Source organism: Lycorma delicatula, chromosome 1 (genome assembly GCF_047948215.1).
Source record: "Lycorma delicatula isolate Av1 chromosome 1, ASM4794821v1, whole genome shotgun sequence".
Classification (NCBI taxonomy): Eukaryota; Metazoa; Arthropoda; class Insecta; order Hemiptera; family Fulgoridae; genus Lycorma; species Lycorma delicatula.
This window is the reverse complement of record NC_134455.1, coordinates 224,728,248-224,745,985: the sequence shown is the minus strand read 5'-3', so window position 1 is coordinate 224,745,985 and position 17,738 is coordinate 224,728,248. Positions and strand designations below refer to the sequence as shown.

Here is a 17,738-nt window from a genome sequence, read left to right as displayed (position 1 = left end):
TAGTGTTTTTAAAACAATCTCCTACAATGCTACCACTGTATTGGGAAATTCTCTCCCAATTGATTTAGTGGTGAAAGTTTGGGTGGCCATGTGGAAATTGCGAAGAGGCAGGGAGGCCAAGGTATTTGGGATGCAGTTTCGAGCTGGTCCGCTACCAAAGCGGAACAGTGATCTCAATCCAACGATTCTAAATTTCAAACAGTTGCCTATCTCCAACCTGCAGAGGAGGCTTTACAGCCTCGCGATGGAAGATGACAGCAAGAATAGCACACCACAACTAAGGGAAAGTCCTTGTATAGATTTATACAGGATCTGGGGGGATGGTATGCTTCTCCTTCATTTTTAGGGTCAACAGGAGCCTGAGTGCTCTCCAACCATGTAAATTTAAACCAATATTTGTTTCGGTTCCACCTGGCAGCTGGTGAGTTGTGCGTCTGCAGGGAGGTCCAGTCGAATGAACACATGATGTTTGACTGTCCAGCTCTTGAGGTGGCCAGAACTCAAGATCAAGGGGAAAATTGGCCACTCACAAGTGGCAAGTCAATGTGACGAGAGCCGCATTGTCGGGCTGTGTGGGAGTTCCTTGATGCGGTTCAACTGACTGACATCAGTAGTTTACCTAAGGGAAAAGACTCCTACTGCGCTGCTGTAGGAAGCTAACTGAGAGATATGGCTGGCTACCAGACAGATTAAGGCTCCAAGCGCTTTAATGGTGGACAGGTACTTGCTGGAATTTAGCGGTCTAGGCGTGGCAGCAAATTGCTATCCTTGATGTGATAAATTAATTATTGATAGTTATATTGTTTTAGTAGTTGACCCATTTTAATGATATACGATAAGTTGGCAGCAGAACAAACAAGTGAGTGGTGTATGGTATCACGCTTATACCGCTCACTTTTTAGGTTAGCTGTAAGAGCTAGTTAGGATACTGGTCACTAAACTGTTTTGTGGCTCAGTAGCCGTTTGTGGCACACACAGTTTGGTCTTATGCTTTAGAGTGACTGAATGGGGTGGTGGCTGGAAAATGCCAAGCAAACCTGCCACAACCTTAGTTCAGCTTTTTTAAATGTGAAAATTCTGTATAGTTAAAATTGTTAAGGTCTGAATGTATTTATTATCATAATTCAAAATTATCAACAATACATAAAAAAAAGGCTTTTTAGCTTACACAGCTGAGCTCTAATAATGTAGTATGGACTTTGCAACAGTGAATAATATTGAGCACAGTAAAATCTATGTTTTAACATTTTTATTACCAATGAAAATTATCATACTTCAACATTCAATATATATTTCTGTGAAGTTTCAACAAAAATAAAGTATTCAGTAAAGCAACAATAATATTGGTTTACAGAGTGAAAATGAATTTTTTTAATATCATAATGGGATACATTCCAGCTATACATCAAATCTTTAAAGAGCAGATCATGTGTGGAAAGCAATGCTAATATAGTAGTGCACAGTTGTATACTGTAATACCTATAATACTGTAGATGGATGTGCAAAATGAAGCTGGTATATTGTGATTAAAGGGTTTTTATATTAGTAGGGGCACTAATCTAAACTATGTTTGGAAAACTAATTAAAATTCAACGTTATGAAAAGATATAACAATAAATGAAATCTACTGTCATCACAGCAGTTGTAATACAGCTAGGATGATGACAAAATTTGTCTATTTAAATTACTATTACTGAATTAAATTTTTTACTATTACTGAATTAAATTTTATAAAGTATTATTTCTTTTCATAACATCAAATTTTACCTAGCAATAAAACTTTTTTTTTAAGTCAGTATCCTAACTAAAATGGATATGTAATAACATGAATCAAGAATATGTTTACATGTTAAATGATTCATCTTGTTTTGAAATAGAGATGTGATCAATAAAAATGTAAACAATTTTGATTGCTGTTGAGCTTACAGACAATTAAAAGTCTTAATGCTTTCCACTAACTAAGGAAATTAAATACAAAATAAAAGGATAAATTTTGATTAAGATAACATGTTAAGAATATTTGCAAGAATATTAAGTCAATGTATAAACAAAACCTCAAAAGATAAAATAAAAATTTTTCATCAGAAATTCTACTTTTTATTTAATTTTTTTTTTGTTGCAAACACAGAATCACATCTTTTGTCCTAAATAATATTAAAGCCTTACTGATCTCAATATAAAACAAAGCATATGAGTGAACACCTGTTATTGTTAGATCTGTATGGAAGAGATGGATATTTTTATGAAAATTGTGAAAGATAATGAAAAACTTGTGTTTCCAATGCTACACTGAAAAGAAAACTGAAATGACATCACTCTCCAAATTCAAGCAGTTTACATAGAAGTTCTGAACTCAGGAAGTTGTGGTGATGGTCTTCTGGGACCACTGCTTTATGTGCTTTTTCTACTACTTATTAAGTTTATGGCAGAGACACAATAAATGCTAATCTAATGAATCACTTACATGATTATGCTAAGCAATTCAGTATCATAAGGCTAAGCAATTCAGTATCATAAGGCTAAGCAATTCAGTATCATAAGGCAGGCCTACTGTCAGCCACTGAGATCATTTTCAGTAACATTCAGACCATACTGTGAGCAAAACAACATAAATTCTTCAATGTTTCAAATGGCAAGTTTTTGATAGTCTGGACTAGGCTCAAAGTGATTTCTGGTTTTTCATGAAAGTGAAGAGATTGTTAAAGTAGGTAGGCTTTGCAATCAATCCTGATCAGGCAGTCCTGCAAGAAGATTTTCCCCTTCCTCGCTCCTCACATTTCTTTATCCTTTATTCCTTCTTTCTTACCATGAGGGTTAGGGTCAGCCACCTTTGTTTCAACTGTGGCACCCGGCTGGGACTTTCTGGAGCCAGTAGGCTACTTAATTGGAGTTTAATGTGATGTCAGTTGTCTGGTTGTAAAGCTGGTCAAGGACTCTGTTTCTTATTTGAGAGAAAAAGCCCAACTATGGCTGAGGTGCTTACAATATAGTCAGGCCTGCAAATCTGCATAAATCAATTAAGTGTTTTGTGAGCAGCAAAAAAATGAAGAAAGCAGTTCTTTATTTCTACAAAGTAGATGGTTACAAAATTTTTGAAGTTTGCTTTGAATCATAAAAAAATGGCTACTAATTTTAGTTATGATCCTTATATCATGTTTTCTGTTCAATCAAGTTTTGTTTAATGAATCATAAGTTCTTTTGTACCTGTTGTAATTGTAACTGATAAATAAGATAAATAAAATGAAACTGAAAATGCTAGTATAAGTTAGTTAATGCTGCTTATAATGCTCAATCATCAACAAAAGCCATAGGAATTTTTTTCTCTCAATTTGATCAATAAGAGAACTATGAATGTTAAATGATAATTCAAATGTAATTATAATCCAGTGCTATACCTTAGCTATCGTATATGATCTGATTTCTTTTTTTAACTAGTAGAGTTAATTTTAGTAATATAACTGTTTTAAGATGTATTAAAAATAATGGAGGTAGGATAGATTAACCCTAACACTAAACAAGGTTCTAAAAAATAACACCAAAAGTAAAAAAATTTTCACTAAGGCACACCTAAGCATTCTAAAGGTCAATATAAAAAAGATCAATGGCCATTATCATGTATCAATGAACTTTAAGAATCTTTTATTTAAAGAAACAGCAAGCATAAACTTATTAGGAATATTTCTACATAAAAATACAATTTTTAACATAACATAATTATTTTTTAACACTGAAACTACATCACCTATTGGAATGACTATATGTGCATGAAAAAAATTAATATCAACTATTGTCTTACATGTATACACATAACTGGTAGATCGATATAGTTGAGCAGTTCATAATAAAATTTTACAGCCATGCAAGAGCTAAAGAATACCATAGCCTTCTTCTTACGAATTTTCTTGAGAAATGTAAACAAAAGAAGAAATCTTTTATCAGATGGTACGATTACATAACCTGTTAAAAAATAAATAAACCAGTAAATAAATGGAGTTACATCATAAATTATTACAAACATATTACAACTAAGCTGATTAAAACGTCATGCAAAACAAACTAGCACTACAATGGAAGATGAACTGATAAAAACTAACCTACACAATAAAATAAAAATTCATCATCAATTGATTTGATTTTTCTTTTATTTCCTCTAAATAATATTTATTTTTATTTCATTAATTTCTGTAAAAATATAGATTGCTGATATAAACCAAATATTAATTAAATGGTATATAAAAATAAAATGAAAATCAACCTTACCAACAGTTTGTATTTCTCTACTGCTTTTGGTCATTCAACCATCTTCAGGAGATATGTTTTCCTTTAATTTAAAAACATTAAAATTAAAATATGTGAATTAAAAAGTTATAAAATATTAAAATCATAACCGGTCATCATTGTATAAAAGTAATTACTCCATTATGTAAGAAATTCGCAGTTATGAATTGTTAATGATTGGAGTTAAGTAGAATGTTAATTCTACCAAATTTGGTAGAATTTGATGACAATATTTTATTTAAACAAATAATTAATAATTATCTAGATACCTAACCTGATTATCACCCTCCAACCATTAACATTCATAATGGCAAATTCCTTACATAATGAACATAATTATTTTTATACAATGACGACTGATAATGAACGTAATTACTTTTATACAATGACGACTGATAATGATTTTAATATTTTATAACTTTTTAATTTACATATTTTAATTTTAATGTTTTTAAATTGAAAGAAAACTTATCTTCTGAAGATGATCGGATGACCAAAAGTACTAGAGAAACACAAAATTGTTGGTAAGGTTGATTTTCATTTTATTTTTAGATAAGTAATCTTATATACCAACAGTGCCATGCTTGAAAAATTTTAATTAAATAAATAAAACAATATAAAATAATACATAACTAATAATAATATTAAATGGAATAGAATGAAATTCAATTATAGCAAGACTACAGAAATGCTTTTAAGTATTAGGACACTCTGAAATTTCATTACGAATTGATAATACAAACTGTAAAAATATAAGTTGGATACAGTGTAAGCTGAAGCGCTAATCTAATTTATTTTGATTGTTATTAACCTACAACAACGTTTTAAGGGTGACATTTTTACAAAAAAAAGTAAACAATTTGCTTTTTTTCTAAAAAAGAAAAAATCTGATGTGGACACCACATAACTTAATTGCACACCTATTAAATTACATATACACATTTTTTTTTAAATGAAAAGTACATAAAATTTTATTTCACTAATAACGTCTGATTCTTTTTCATTTTTTTTTATTGTTATTATTAAATTATTATTTGTTGTAAATTTTTTTTAATAATTTTTAATAATTATTAAAAAATCAATATATTTAAGTTTTAAAAAAAGTTAAAAAAAAAGAAAATGAAACTGGATTCGAACTGATGTGCCTTCCCCTTGTATGATGTAAATATTTTATTAATTAAAATTTTATTTGACTATAACTCTGGAACCAATGAAAATAGGTACTACTTATGATATATCATTGAAAATCTCTCAATGAGGGCTTATTCCTGCAATTGCGAAAAAGTCCAAAATTCAAACTTTTTGGATTTTGGGCTTTTTTTGTCAACTCGATTGCAATCAAAAAGGGAGGTGCAGAACTAGATGTTACAACAGTCCTAAATCCAAAATTTCAACATTCTATGCCTAATCGTTTTTGAGTTGTGCGAGATACATACATATGTACTGATGTAATGCCAAAACTAGTCAAAATGGATATTTCCGTTGAAATCCTGTAAACTGAATTTTTCACGATTACAATACTTCCTTTACTTCGTACAAGGATGTAAAAAAATGTATGGTTGTGCTAACCTGCCAAATTTATCTTTTTTATGAATGAGAAATCAGATAAGCTGGTTTTTAATACTGTCTACGTTTTACAAATGGTTCTTTTTGATTAACTATTTTCTTTTTTTTAACAACAATTTTTAAAAAAATATTCTAACGAACTGACTTGTAATATGTAACAAATATTACCTCAGTAATTCATTTATTATAAATATAATCAATTCATTCATTATAAAATGCAGAACATTAGCAGCAATATTGCTTTCAAATCTAAAACTGAAATGTTCTGTTATGTGCTAACCAATTATGTTGTATGTACAACTCTTCCTGGAGAAATTTAACAAGATTTCTACAACAGTAACTATATTATTGGGAAATTTTAAGGAGCAGAGTCTGCAACAGTTATTGAAAAACATCAAATCACAATTGAAAATAAAACTAAACCATGGTTTTACCTTCATTGCTTTATGAGAACCAGTTTCTGCAATTTAATCCTTAATTTTTATCCATTTTTTACGTCAGGATCCTATGCCTTGAGAAGCTGGAAATTAAAGGTATAAAAAAGGTGTTAAGGGACAGCAATTTATCATCTTGTCAGTACCAATATAAATATTTCCTTAATTGTTTACTAACAATAAATAATTAAAAGAAAAGAAAGTAAACTACTCAAAAGAATTCTTTACATAATTTTTTATTTAAAAAAATAATTCAGAAATATTTAATATTTCAATTGTCTTTTACCTGTTAAAAAAATACGTTTTTTCAGCAAACAACCAGAAGGGGTAAACTACTTGATATAAAAAAAAAACAAAAATTACCCTTAACAAAGATGCAGCAATGCCAATTTTGATGTCATAACGTATTGGTTTATCATTTCCTTTCTTTATTATTACACTTTTTTTTTTCTAATGTGGAAGGTCTCAAGAAGAAATACTAGAACATATCCTAATAATTTTAGGATATGTTCTAGTAAGGAAAATAAAAAAGTTCTTAAGATAAGTTCAGAGATGCTTTGTTGTCAAGTCACAGGTAACAAAAACATTTTACAAGTGCTTGCTTAAATGGTAAAATGAGATTATACTGAATCCTTGAGATTCAAATTATGGACAAATACTGTTATAACATCCTAAAATTTAAGTTGAAAAACACATTCTTTGGCGTAAATTTACTTTGTTAAATTGTTAATAAATAGATAAAACTTTTCAATAGGATTTATGAAGAATTTAATTACGAGAAAACTGATGAAAATAAAAGCAACTGAAATCAAATAAAAGTTTAAGACATTTAACATTTAAAACAAACCAGACAATACCACAAACTTATTACATACCAAAACCAGACAATAATTTATTACTACAACCAGACAATAACATATTACAAACTAATAATTACATAAATCATTTAAAATGCCCTCTGTCTGTTACTGTTAACAAATGATTATAACCCACTGATTGAAAATTCATTCTGAGACACTCTTTACTGTTTCATATTATTCTACAGATAGTAATCCACTGACATTTGAACATATGACCTTGGAGCCAATCAAATCAACTGGTTCACCATCCCCAATCAAACTGTTAGGTCATATTCAAGTAATTTTCTTTTCCATAAAAATGTTGAATTATCCCATATTAAAATTTTTTTTTTTTTTGTTGGTTACAAAAATGTCTAGAAAATGTGGAAAGTTTTGTTCCAAGAAATCTTCATAACTACATTCACATTTTCTATAAGGGGTTCATCAAATATGAATGATCTAATAATTTTTCAACAATTATACTTTACTAAACATTAACATGAAAAAAATGTGGAAAATTAGTTCTAACTTAGCAATGTGGATTTTCAGAATATATTGGTGATTATTTAGTAAATTATTAAAATTATTTTTTGAAAAAATTGATAGATCAGTAAATAAAACACAGCTTGAAGCTAATGACAGATAGTTAATTACATGCAGGAGTACAATTTGAACCTTCTGCAAGTGGAAAAGGTAAAACTTTCTTTATTTGGCTACCACCAAACTTTGGGGAACAAAAAACCAGTGTGATGAATTAAGATTAAGCCTTGAGCTAAGCTGAATTGTGCTTTCTTTTCATCAACAAATCAAGTTCTTGAAGGTCAACATAATATTAAAATTACAGAAATGACAAGTTGTATTGTATATAAACACTGAAATGCCAAAGCAAAGGTTTGGGGTATGGAATTCTTTTGTTAGGAAATTGTTTTTTATATTTATCATGTGCAACAAGCATACTACTATTACAAAAAAAACATATAAATAAAGAATATGCTTAACGTAATCTTCATTACCAAATATACAAGATGGTTTTAGATATATATATATATATATATATATATGTCATATTTTAGATGTATATGTACATATTTTCACATATGTGTGTACTTTATTTTAGTTATTTCTATAAGTTTACAAAATCATTTAAATACAACATAAATATTACTTGTTTATTGTTATTAGTATTGCCAACTTATGAAACAAAAAAAATTTATTAAATAATTTGATTTTTAAATTCAATTTTGTGTAATGGTTTCATTTTATTATTTTTTATATGAATTAATTAACTTTAAACACAGCTGTTAAACTAGTCATATCATATATATATATATATATATATATATATATATATATATATATATATATATATATATGCATATGGGGTACCCAAAAATATTAAAAATATTTCTATTTTCTACAGGCAAGTGGGTTGGTAGTGCTGCCCTCACCCGCTAGATATATTTACTAGACATTCTCTAAGCTCAGCAGGCCAGGTAGTATTCATAAGAAATAACCATTGCAGCAGACAAGGTGATTGTTTTCTTAAGTCCCTCCCAACGTTCTTGGTGATTTTGCGATGACAAACTTTAAGGAGCAACACACCAACATAAAATTCTGTTCCTTGTAAAAAAAAAAAAACTGTGGCAGAAACAGTTTCAATGCTTTGGAAAGCTTACAGGAAGGAAGCTCTAAGGCAAGCAAGAATATAATAGTGTTTGCCTGATTCAGAAGTGGCCAAATGTCACTTGAAGATGAACCCCATTTGAGTCGCCCCTCAATGTCCAGAACACATGGAAATCTTCAAAGTGCACGATGACATAATGTTTGATCGTCGCAGAACTCCAAGCGAAGCAGACCATCTCCGGGATGTAGATGCTGAAATGGCTGTTTATGACAAGGATAAAACTTGTTTTAAGTGTCCTCTAAACCATTCAAACCATCGTGTATCTAAGTAAACAAGAGATAGGCAGAAGCCAGGTCTGCACGTTTGTGATTCTGACACTCCCCCCACCACTGCAGCTCCATTGCATTAGTCTGAGTCGAGCTGTGCACAACTGAACGTGGCCGCTAAGATTGTTGCTCTGGCCAAGTGTGAGTTGCGAAGTGTGATATATTTTCTGCAAGCAGAAAGATGTAGTGCTGCTGAATTCCATTGCAGAATGATCCTAGTGTATGTGAAAACTTTATGAGTGATAGTAGTGTATGGAAATGGCGTAGGAAATTTAAAGAAGGCGAATGAACATCCATGACTTGGGCAAGAATGCAAGTCTATCGCTACTGTACGCCTGGTTGAGCGTGTTGATGATTGTCCACGACAAATGGAGGTTTATGAAAAGTAAACTTTCTGCAGAAATCCCAGAAAGGTTTTCTCTGTACACAAATGTGACTAAAGACTTAGGATACCAGACACAATATGCATGTTGGGTCTCAAAAATGTTGAGTGACGATCACAAAACGCACTGATTAGCGTCAGCTTTTATGTTTCTCATGCAGTACAATAATGCACAGAGTTTTTAAAGTCTATCGTTACTGGTGATGAGACTTGGATCCAGTATGACAATCCAGAAACCAAAGAACAGTCTAAGCAGTGGACGCACACTTCTTCTCCAAACAAGCCAAGAAAGTTCAAACAGATGCTGAGCAACAGGAAAACAATGGCTACAGAGTTTTGGGACCATAAAGGTGTCTTGCTGGACTTTACGGAGCAGAGGACAACAATAACAAAGGAAGTTTATTGTGAATCTTTACATTACCTCTGCAGAGCGATCCAGAACAAATGAGAGGCACAATCATCTGGTGTGGTTTTGATCCATGACCACACTGTGCCAACGTGATGCATCTACTTAAACAATTCAAGTGGGAAGTTTTCGACCATCCACCGTACAGTTCAGACCTAGCACCTAGCGATTTCACCTCTTTCAAGAATTGAGGCATGGATGGGCAAACAGCACTTTGCCAGCAACGAAGAATTTCAGGAGGCTGTCAAGACAAACTACCTCACTGGTGGCAAACTTCTTTGAAGAGGGCATTGGAAAGCTGATGTCATGATGTGACAAATGCCTCAATCGTTTTGGTGACTATGTAGAAAAATAAACTTATTTTTCTACAGTTAGTATCTAACTAGATACTACTCAACTTTAAGTAATAAAATCATTTTGTTATGTCAATGTGTTTTTTTTATAGCCCATTGGAGGTTGAAAAAAAAACAGTCCTTGTATTTCCTGAAGATTACAAAAATGCAAATTGTTTTGGGATCTGAAATTCTATGATTCAGAAAATGGAATTCATATTTTACTGCAGCAGCTGCAGCACTACCATTACACACACCCAAAATAAATACTGTATGAGCATATTCCTCTGTTGTAAATAAGTATAGCATTACTTCAATCACAAACCAATCTTGTTCAAATTAAAACTCAAAGAAAACCTTCACTAACGACAACACAGTTCACAGTACCCCATATACTTAAGTATCTTACAGAAGGAATTAAACACTTAATAATTCAGTTGCGCATAGCTGATCGACTGTTGTTATTTTATTGCCAACTTTGAAATAATAATTTTTCAAATAATTTACTGTATTTCTGTCATTGTATAATTTCCAGTTTTTTTACAGCAATTTTTAACAGTAAATTTTGTTTTTACAAATTTTTCACATCATGAAATAGAATTTGGTTTTTGTTTACTTAAATAAATACTGTTTCTAAATAAAATTCAATTTTTTCTTTGTTTTATTCAACTTATCTTAAACCATTTGTTCAGAATTCTCTACAAGTTTTGTTTATAAGTTTTATGTATTTATTAATCATTTAACAAAGTTATTGTATGTCAAACATAAGCAGGTTTTTTTACCCCAATTTACTGGTTTTCACTCCAGATTTCTTTAAAACTACTGCAGACACAGTTCTGGGATCTATTTTATTCAATTCTTCTTCAAAAACCATAAGAAATCACTAATTCTGCCCCTTAATATCCTTAAAATTTCAGTACGACCTCATTTCACCAGGGAAGCTAAGATCTTTCACTAGCTGTAACTAGCAAACACAGCATTTTACGACATGTTTATATGAACTTTTTTCCATTATTTTCACGAATAGAATAGGTTCTGAAAGTCCCAGGAAAACTTTGCTATACACCCTATTTATGTATATATAAAATATATGTGCACACGGACTCATATACACAATTTTATCGTGAAATATATTTCCATGAATATTAATAATGGGTTTTTTATTTAATGTCTATGAAGGATGTGGGTAAAATGTAAATTTTTGGTTACAATACTCATCATTAATCAAAAAATCTAACCAAATTTACACTTGTGGGCTTCTTTACATGCAATTTTGTTTTTTGAAAAATCGTCTAAAATTATTAATTTTTAATCACATATGAGAACAACTTTACATATCAATTAAATCTAACTAATCTAACACATTAATAGTTACTTTTAAACTATATGGAATTTAAATTTGGTTTGAGTGTTATTCATACATAAATAAAGACAAAATAATCTAAAACATCAGATAAGTTTCAACAATAAAATTATTTATTTTATACAGGTACACAAAAAATGGGAACTTTTGAACTCCCTCTGGGCACCTTCCAAATTTTCATTATTTTTGTAAAACATTTTTATTATAAAAGCACGCTGTTGACCGTCCTTGTGCTCTATGAAGTGTCAAGGTTGTCTCTCATAAAGACTGCTGTCAATTGTACATGCCTGCCACTATGCATTTCAAAAGTTCCCATTTCTTTGTGTCACCTTTATTAAACCCTCATAGATAAGATTCATAAGTAACAGAACTAATAACAGAAAAATGTAAAATGTGTACAAAACAACTTGTACTAAACACAATATTCCAAACATACCTTGTTTTAATCCCTCTACAGTTGCTTCATCTTTGTGGTCATCTACTCCAACATAAATTGGTTCTTTTTTGAGGGCAAACTTTGTAAGAGCTTCAGTTTTAGGTGTCTTTGTAGCACTAAACAACATTGTTTGCCTTCTTTCTGCAACCAAAAAAATAAACATTTTTAAAAACACTAGTTACTTTATTACATACATCAAAGTTATTAAGTTTCCGGAAGACCAAAGGAATATTTTCTATGAAATTTTAAAGAGCTAACTAAATTATTGGTTAATCTTTTTGTTGTAACAGCAGGGATTTCTGTAAACTGGTTGGTTGTAGTGATCTTTATGATCCTTAATAAACTGATAAAATTATTCCTTTAGTAACATTTATATATTCTGTGAGTGATGAATAATTTTTATTTGTTCTAAGTATTGGTACACCGGTTTTAAAATAAAGTTTTGTTCAGTATAGTAAGCTGACCATCTAGATGCTTTATGTATTGTGGAATTTCTTAATTCTAAAAAATAAATCACTGCTAAATGCAACTGTTAACTATCCACATATTTAATTTTTTTTTTTTTTTTTGGGCAAAAACATTTTCGTGTTATCATCGCCTGAAAAACAAAATGTGAAATATAAAATCTAATTAAGACAACAGCAAAATTAAAACAAAATAAAAACATAAAGTAGAAATTTAAAAATAAAATCATAACTGAAACTAAAATACCAAAAACAAAGACAAAATAAAAAACTTAAACTAAAATGTTAAATACAAAATATACAACTACCGTATAAAAAAGAAAATTTCAAAAACTCTATTAAAAAGTATGTAAAACACTAATAGTTCAGAGAAATAAAAATACCAGGTCCATGTATTTAATTATGGCCCCTTGTTGAACTCAAAAACCTTTTACCCATCACCTAATATACAATAGGAAATAAAATGTAATATAAATACAATTTACTCCCCCAAAGAACAACTACATACAATGTATTTACTCACATAATTCATGGGCTTTTTTAACTAAAATTTTTTATTTAAAAGTAAGTGCATGATTTATGCAAGGAACGATTTTATAAGCTGTAACTAAGTGATAATTAGTGAGAAAATATTACTTATTTTACTGTACATTCAATATTTTTTAAATATTGTTTAAAAATTCAGGTTCCTGAATTATATGAATTGGTTACTGCTAACAACATTAAATTTTCTAGTTTCCAAAAATCATCCTCGTAATTACATGCGAGAGAAATCAGATTAATTAAATAATAAAGTGTACAAATTAAATATCACTGTTCCACACAGCTTGACAACTACTTCAGCTAACTACAATGACACATGACTGTAATGAACAACTAACCTCTGGTTTCAATATTTTGTAAGAAAAGCAAACAAAAAAAAATCTACTGGATTGTAATACACAGGCTTCACAAATTTACTCACTTGGTAGGAGATTTATTATTTGTTTCAGGTCCTCCTCAAATCCTATATCAAGAATTCTATCTGCTTCATCAATTATTAAACATTGTAGATTCTTATACAGAAAATCTGGTGTATTTTGTAGATGATCAAGCAATCTTCCTGGTGTAGCAACAAGTATATTAATACCTGTAAAAATAAAAGAAATTAAACAAACAAATTTCAAAATGTAATACATAAATTTCTTATGAAATTTAATAAAAAGAAAGACTTTTTGTAAAAACACAACTACTCAAGAAGTTAAATACCTTTAGCAAGTTTATCAGCCTCAGTTTTCCTGTTGGCACCACCCATTATAAGACCGTATGTATGGTGGTTATATTTCATAAGTTCCTTTAATACACCAAATGTTTGCATCGACAATTCTCTAGTGGGAGAAATAATTATAACACCAGTTCCTTAAAAAAAAAAATATGTAAACAACTGTTTTATATACAATTCATAAAAAAAGTATTGAATGATCTTATAATAATTAATATATTTTATAACTGATAATGAATTGTGAGCTTCATTAAAAAAAAGAAAAAAGGTAATGATACTTCATTAAAATAATCAAAATTTACAGAATAAAATAATAAAACAAGAAAATTTGCAAGAATGGTAAAATCAATAGTCAATGTCAAGACGTAACAAACATAAAATGCCATGCCAAACATCCTTCAACAATAAACTCACAGAAATAACAGTAATAATGGCATACGTAAACATGTTATAAATTAAAACATACATAAAAAAAGTGTTCAGGTATAGTGTTTTTGAACTGAAGTTAAAAAAAAACCGCTTTTTACATTACAGTTATATTTGTTTAACTTTTTATGATTTTCCTGTTTTGTCGAACTTTAATTTTCCATTTGTAAACCACTTAAAACATCTTCAACCTTTGATGATATATGCAATTTATTTTGTTGGGAAATGCAAGTTTAAAAGTACTTTTTTCATCTGCAGATTACATATATATATATATATAAAAGGAAAAAAAATATTGTGAATCATGGAAATCAATTGTTTTAATAATTCTACGATTTATCAGAAAAGCTGAATGAAAAACTAAATAAAGGGACCCTCAAACGAACAAAACACCTAGATAGGTAAAAAGCCATAAATGTAATTACTTGGAAACATATAAACTCCCTAGACAATCATGAATGCACACTCAACTAAATCATCTGGCTTAAATCTCCATCAGAGTAAATAACATCTGAATTTATATATATATGTTTTTCTGTAAGGAGAGTTTTTTAATAATTTTAACCTTTATTTTCGTTTTGATTTTTTAGTTTTATTTTACTATCCAGGTTGGGGAGTTTCGCACAACCCATCAGGGTTAGGTAAGTTTTTATACTTTCTTTATTCTATTATTTTATCTTTAATGTTTTATCAACTTTCTGTGATATTAGTTTTGGGTTTTATTTTGCCTTCTTGGCTTGTTTTAGTAAATTTTTATTATACGATTAATATTGCATTTACACCTTGTATAGCTTATTATTTCGGAGTTATATTGCACTTTTAGTAATAACTACCAGGCGATGATAACGCCCAAGCGTTTTTCGCCCACAAACAACCAAAAAAAAAAAAAACAAGGATGTGGCGCATAGTCAAGCAGCACTTGCATCATACACATATTACTGCATTTTCTGCTGACATCAGGTACCCATGAGTAGTTCTCGTATGTCCTATCCACAATCGGCAGAGGACCACTTTATCTTGGCGAAATTCCTGTGGGAGGAATCCCATGGCAACAGTATCTTTGACATGTCGAAGTTTGTCTTCTACCGTGACAACCCAGTCATCTTGCCACCTTGCACAAAGTGCGTGTTTGACATGGTTAATAAAGTTGGATGTAGTAACATGGGTAGTAAAGGATGGTTGACTACATGCATCTTTAGCAGCAGAATCTGCACATTCATTATCCAGAATCACCACATATCTGGGGATCCAGCAGAAACTCCCTTGTATATTGTGATGGTTCAACTCAGTGATTACATTGTAGATTTTAGTGACAATAGGATGTCTGGAATAAAAATTTTCTAAGGCTTGGAGAGGACTTACATGAATCACTACAAATAAGGATATGACGATACTAAGGGTTAATGATATTCAAAGCCTGTGTAGCATATAGTTCAGCAGTAAACGCACTCATAAGAGTGGATAGACCAAACATGTAGGTTCAGTCATTAACAACAAACGTACATCCAATGGTATTGTTCTGTTTCGATTCCTTATGGTTTTTGATGTAAGAAATTGAATAAAAGTAGTCCCAGACCACTATCTCACTTAGGTTTTAAGTAAAACAGGGTAAAACACAAAAAGATTTGTTGGAAAATACACGTTTTTAGGTTTGGAATAAAATAACTTTGTTAATTTACCAATAAACAATAAAAATTTCTAGTTAACTTTGTAGAGAATTTAATTCTGAGAAATTTGATGTAAATAACGGATGTTAAAATTATATACAAATTGGAGAAGTTCAACTTTAATTAGAAACAAAACACACAAATTAGATTGGAAAAGTGATACGACTTTAAACAGAACAATTTACATACAAATGTTAAAAATTATAAAAAGAAATTTGAAAGACATCCTTCTAAAACAAATTCAGCATTAAACACAAAAGTAAAATCAACTGGAGTACATTCTGCACAGAGAAAACTAGGCATTGGAAGAAACTATAAAACTTCTTTCAAAAGTTTTATGTTTAATAATTAATGTTATAACACATGAGAGTCATATCTGGATATTAAGTACAGTTTCCTTCTACCTTGCACAGTGTTGTGGTAACAGCTCTGAGCATATACACTACATTCTCTCATTTGTTGGCTTTTTCACACTACCATTACAAATTGTGAAATTATGATTGTTTTCCAATTTTTAAAGACAAGAACTGTCACACCAGCTGATATTTATCAGGAAATTAGTGAAGTTTACAGTGAAAAACCTAAAAATGATGAAAAGATTAGAAAGCAGATGCACAATTTAATGAGTAATGTGCATGACGAGCAAAGGAGTGGGCACTATTCTATTGTGAATGATTTGGTTGCATGAGAAAATGTAAAAATTAAAGAAAACTGACTGTTTATAACTTCTTCATTAGGTATTGAGTTCCCTGAAATTTCACTAACAGTTTTGCATGAATCATAATACAAAACTTAGGCTATCAGAAACTCTACTCTCAATGGGTACTGAAATGTTGGTAGAGGTTCACAAACCAAGCAATAAGATTCTGCTGTTTTTCTTACCCAACATAGCCTCAAGTGACTATTACTTGTTCTTCAATCTCAAGTGATCCCTTGCTGGTCTGTGCTAACATGACAAATGCTGTATAATAGTGGTACCTTGATTGAATACCAACACCATTCTTTGAAGAAGGAATGAGAAACTAATTACAAAATATTAAAAGTGCCTTAATAATGGAAGAAATTATGTAGATAAGTAGTTCAACTATGGATGTAGTAATAGAATTATTTTATTTTTTAATAACCAAATGGTAATTACTTTCCGGATGCGCCTTGTATAACATAAAACACAGGCAACCTAGATTTTTTAAATAAAAATATTTCATCCTACTCATAAAATCCATTTAATTGATTTTTGGCTGTCCTCTGCAAACATATTTAATTTTCTCCTTCACAAGGATTAATATTAATTAACTGGTAAGAATTTTTTAATAATAAATTATTTTAAAGGAATAGCTAAAAAGAAATCACAGAAGTCATTAAAGAAACAGTAATCTAAGAGATACTGACAGGTACACAAAAAAAGTTCAAAATAAAAAAATAAATTTAAATTCAGCACAGTTAATAAAACAATATTCATACTTAAATTTTCAGAGGAAAAATACATGAATATAGGCTATATTCATGTATTTTTCCTCTGAAAATTAAAATTTGTTTGTATATTCAATATACAAACAAATTTTAATTTATTTTTATGAAACTGTATGAAATGTTTTTTATATGAATATGAGATGTTCTAATAACTGATGTCTATCTATTTTCTAGACTTAATTTTACTCAGTATATTGATGAAATTTTTTAAAGAAACAGCATGGAGTATGAAAATAAAATCTTAAAAAGTAGAGCTGATGTATGGTCATAAATTTTAATACTATCTTCAACAGAAATTAAATGTTAGATGTTTCTCTATAAAGTTATCAGAACGGAATAAGGAGAAAAAACCAGTCATCTAATTTCACCCAATGCAATTTTATCCCATTTTTTAGATAAAATTCCAGCTAAAAGGGCAGAGAAGTAAAAAACTACAACTCTTATAATAGTACTAAAATGGTATA

The 17,738-nt window shown here is 30.0% G+C and overlaps 1 protein-coding gene across 2 annotated transcripts in view; it reads right to left on the bottom strand.

The window, feature by feature from the left end:
- Positions 1-17,738, bottom strand: part of LOC142329230 (putative ATP-dependent RNA helicase pitchoune) — a 65,606-nt gene that overhangs the window by 20,078 nt on the left and 27,790 nt on the right. For both annotated transcript variants that reach the window (XM_075373641.1, XM_075373647.1), the window contains 4 exons: positions 13,699-13,848; positions 13,415-13,579; positions 11,987-12,127; positions 3,797-3,957 (listed from right to left, as the gene is read on the bottom strand). In XM_075373641.1, the coding sequence (XP_075229756.1) occupies positions 3,797-3,957; positions 11,987-12,127; positions 13,415-13,579; positions 13,699-13,848 (617 nt within the window). The remainder of the gene's footprint in view (positions 1-3,796; positions 3,958-11,986; positions 12,128-13,414; positions 13,580-13,698; positions 13,849-17,738) is intronic.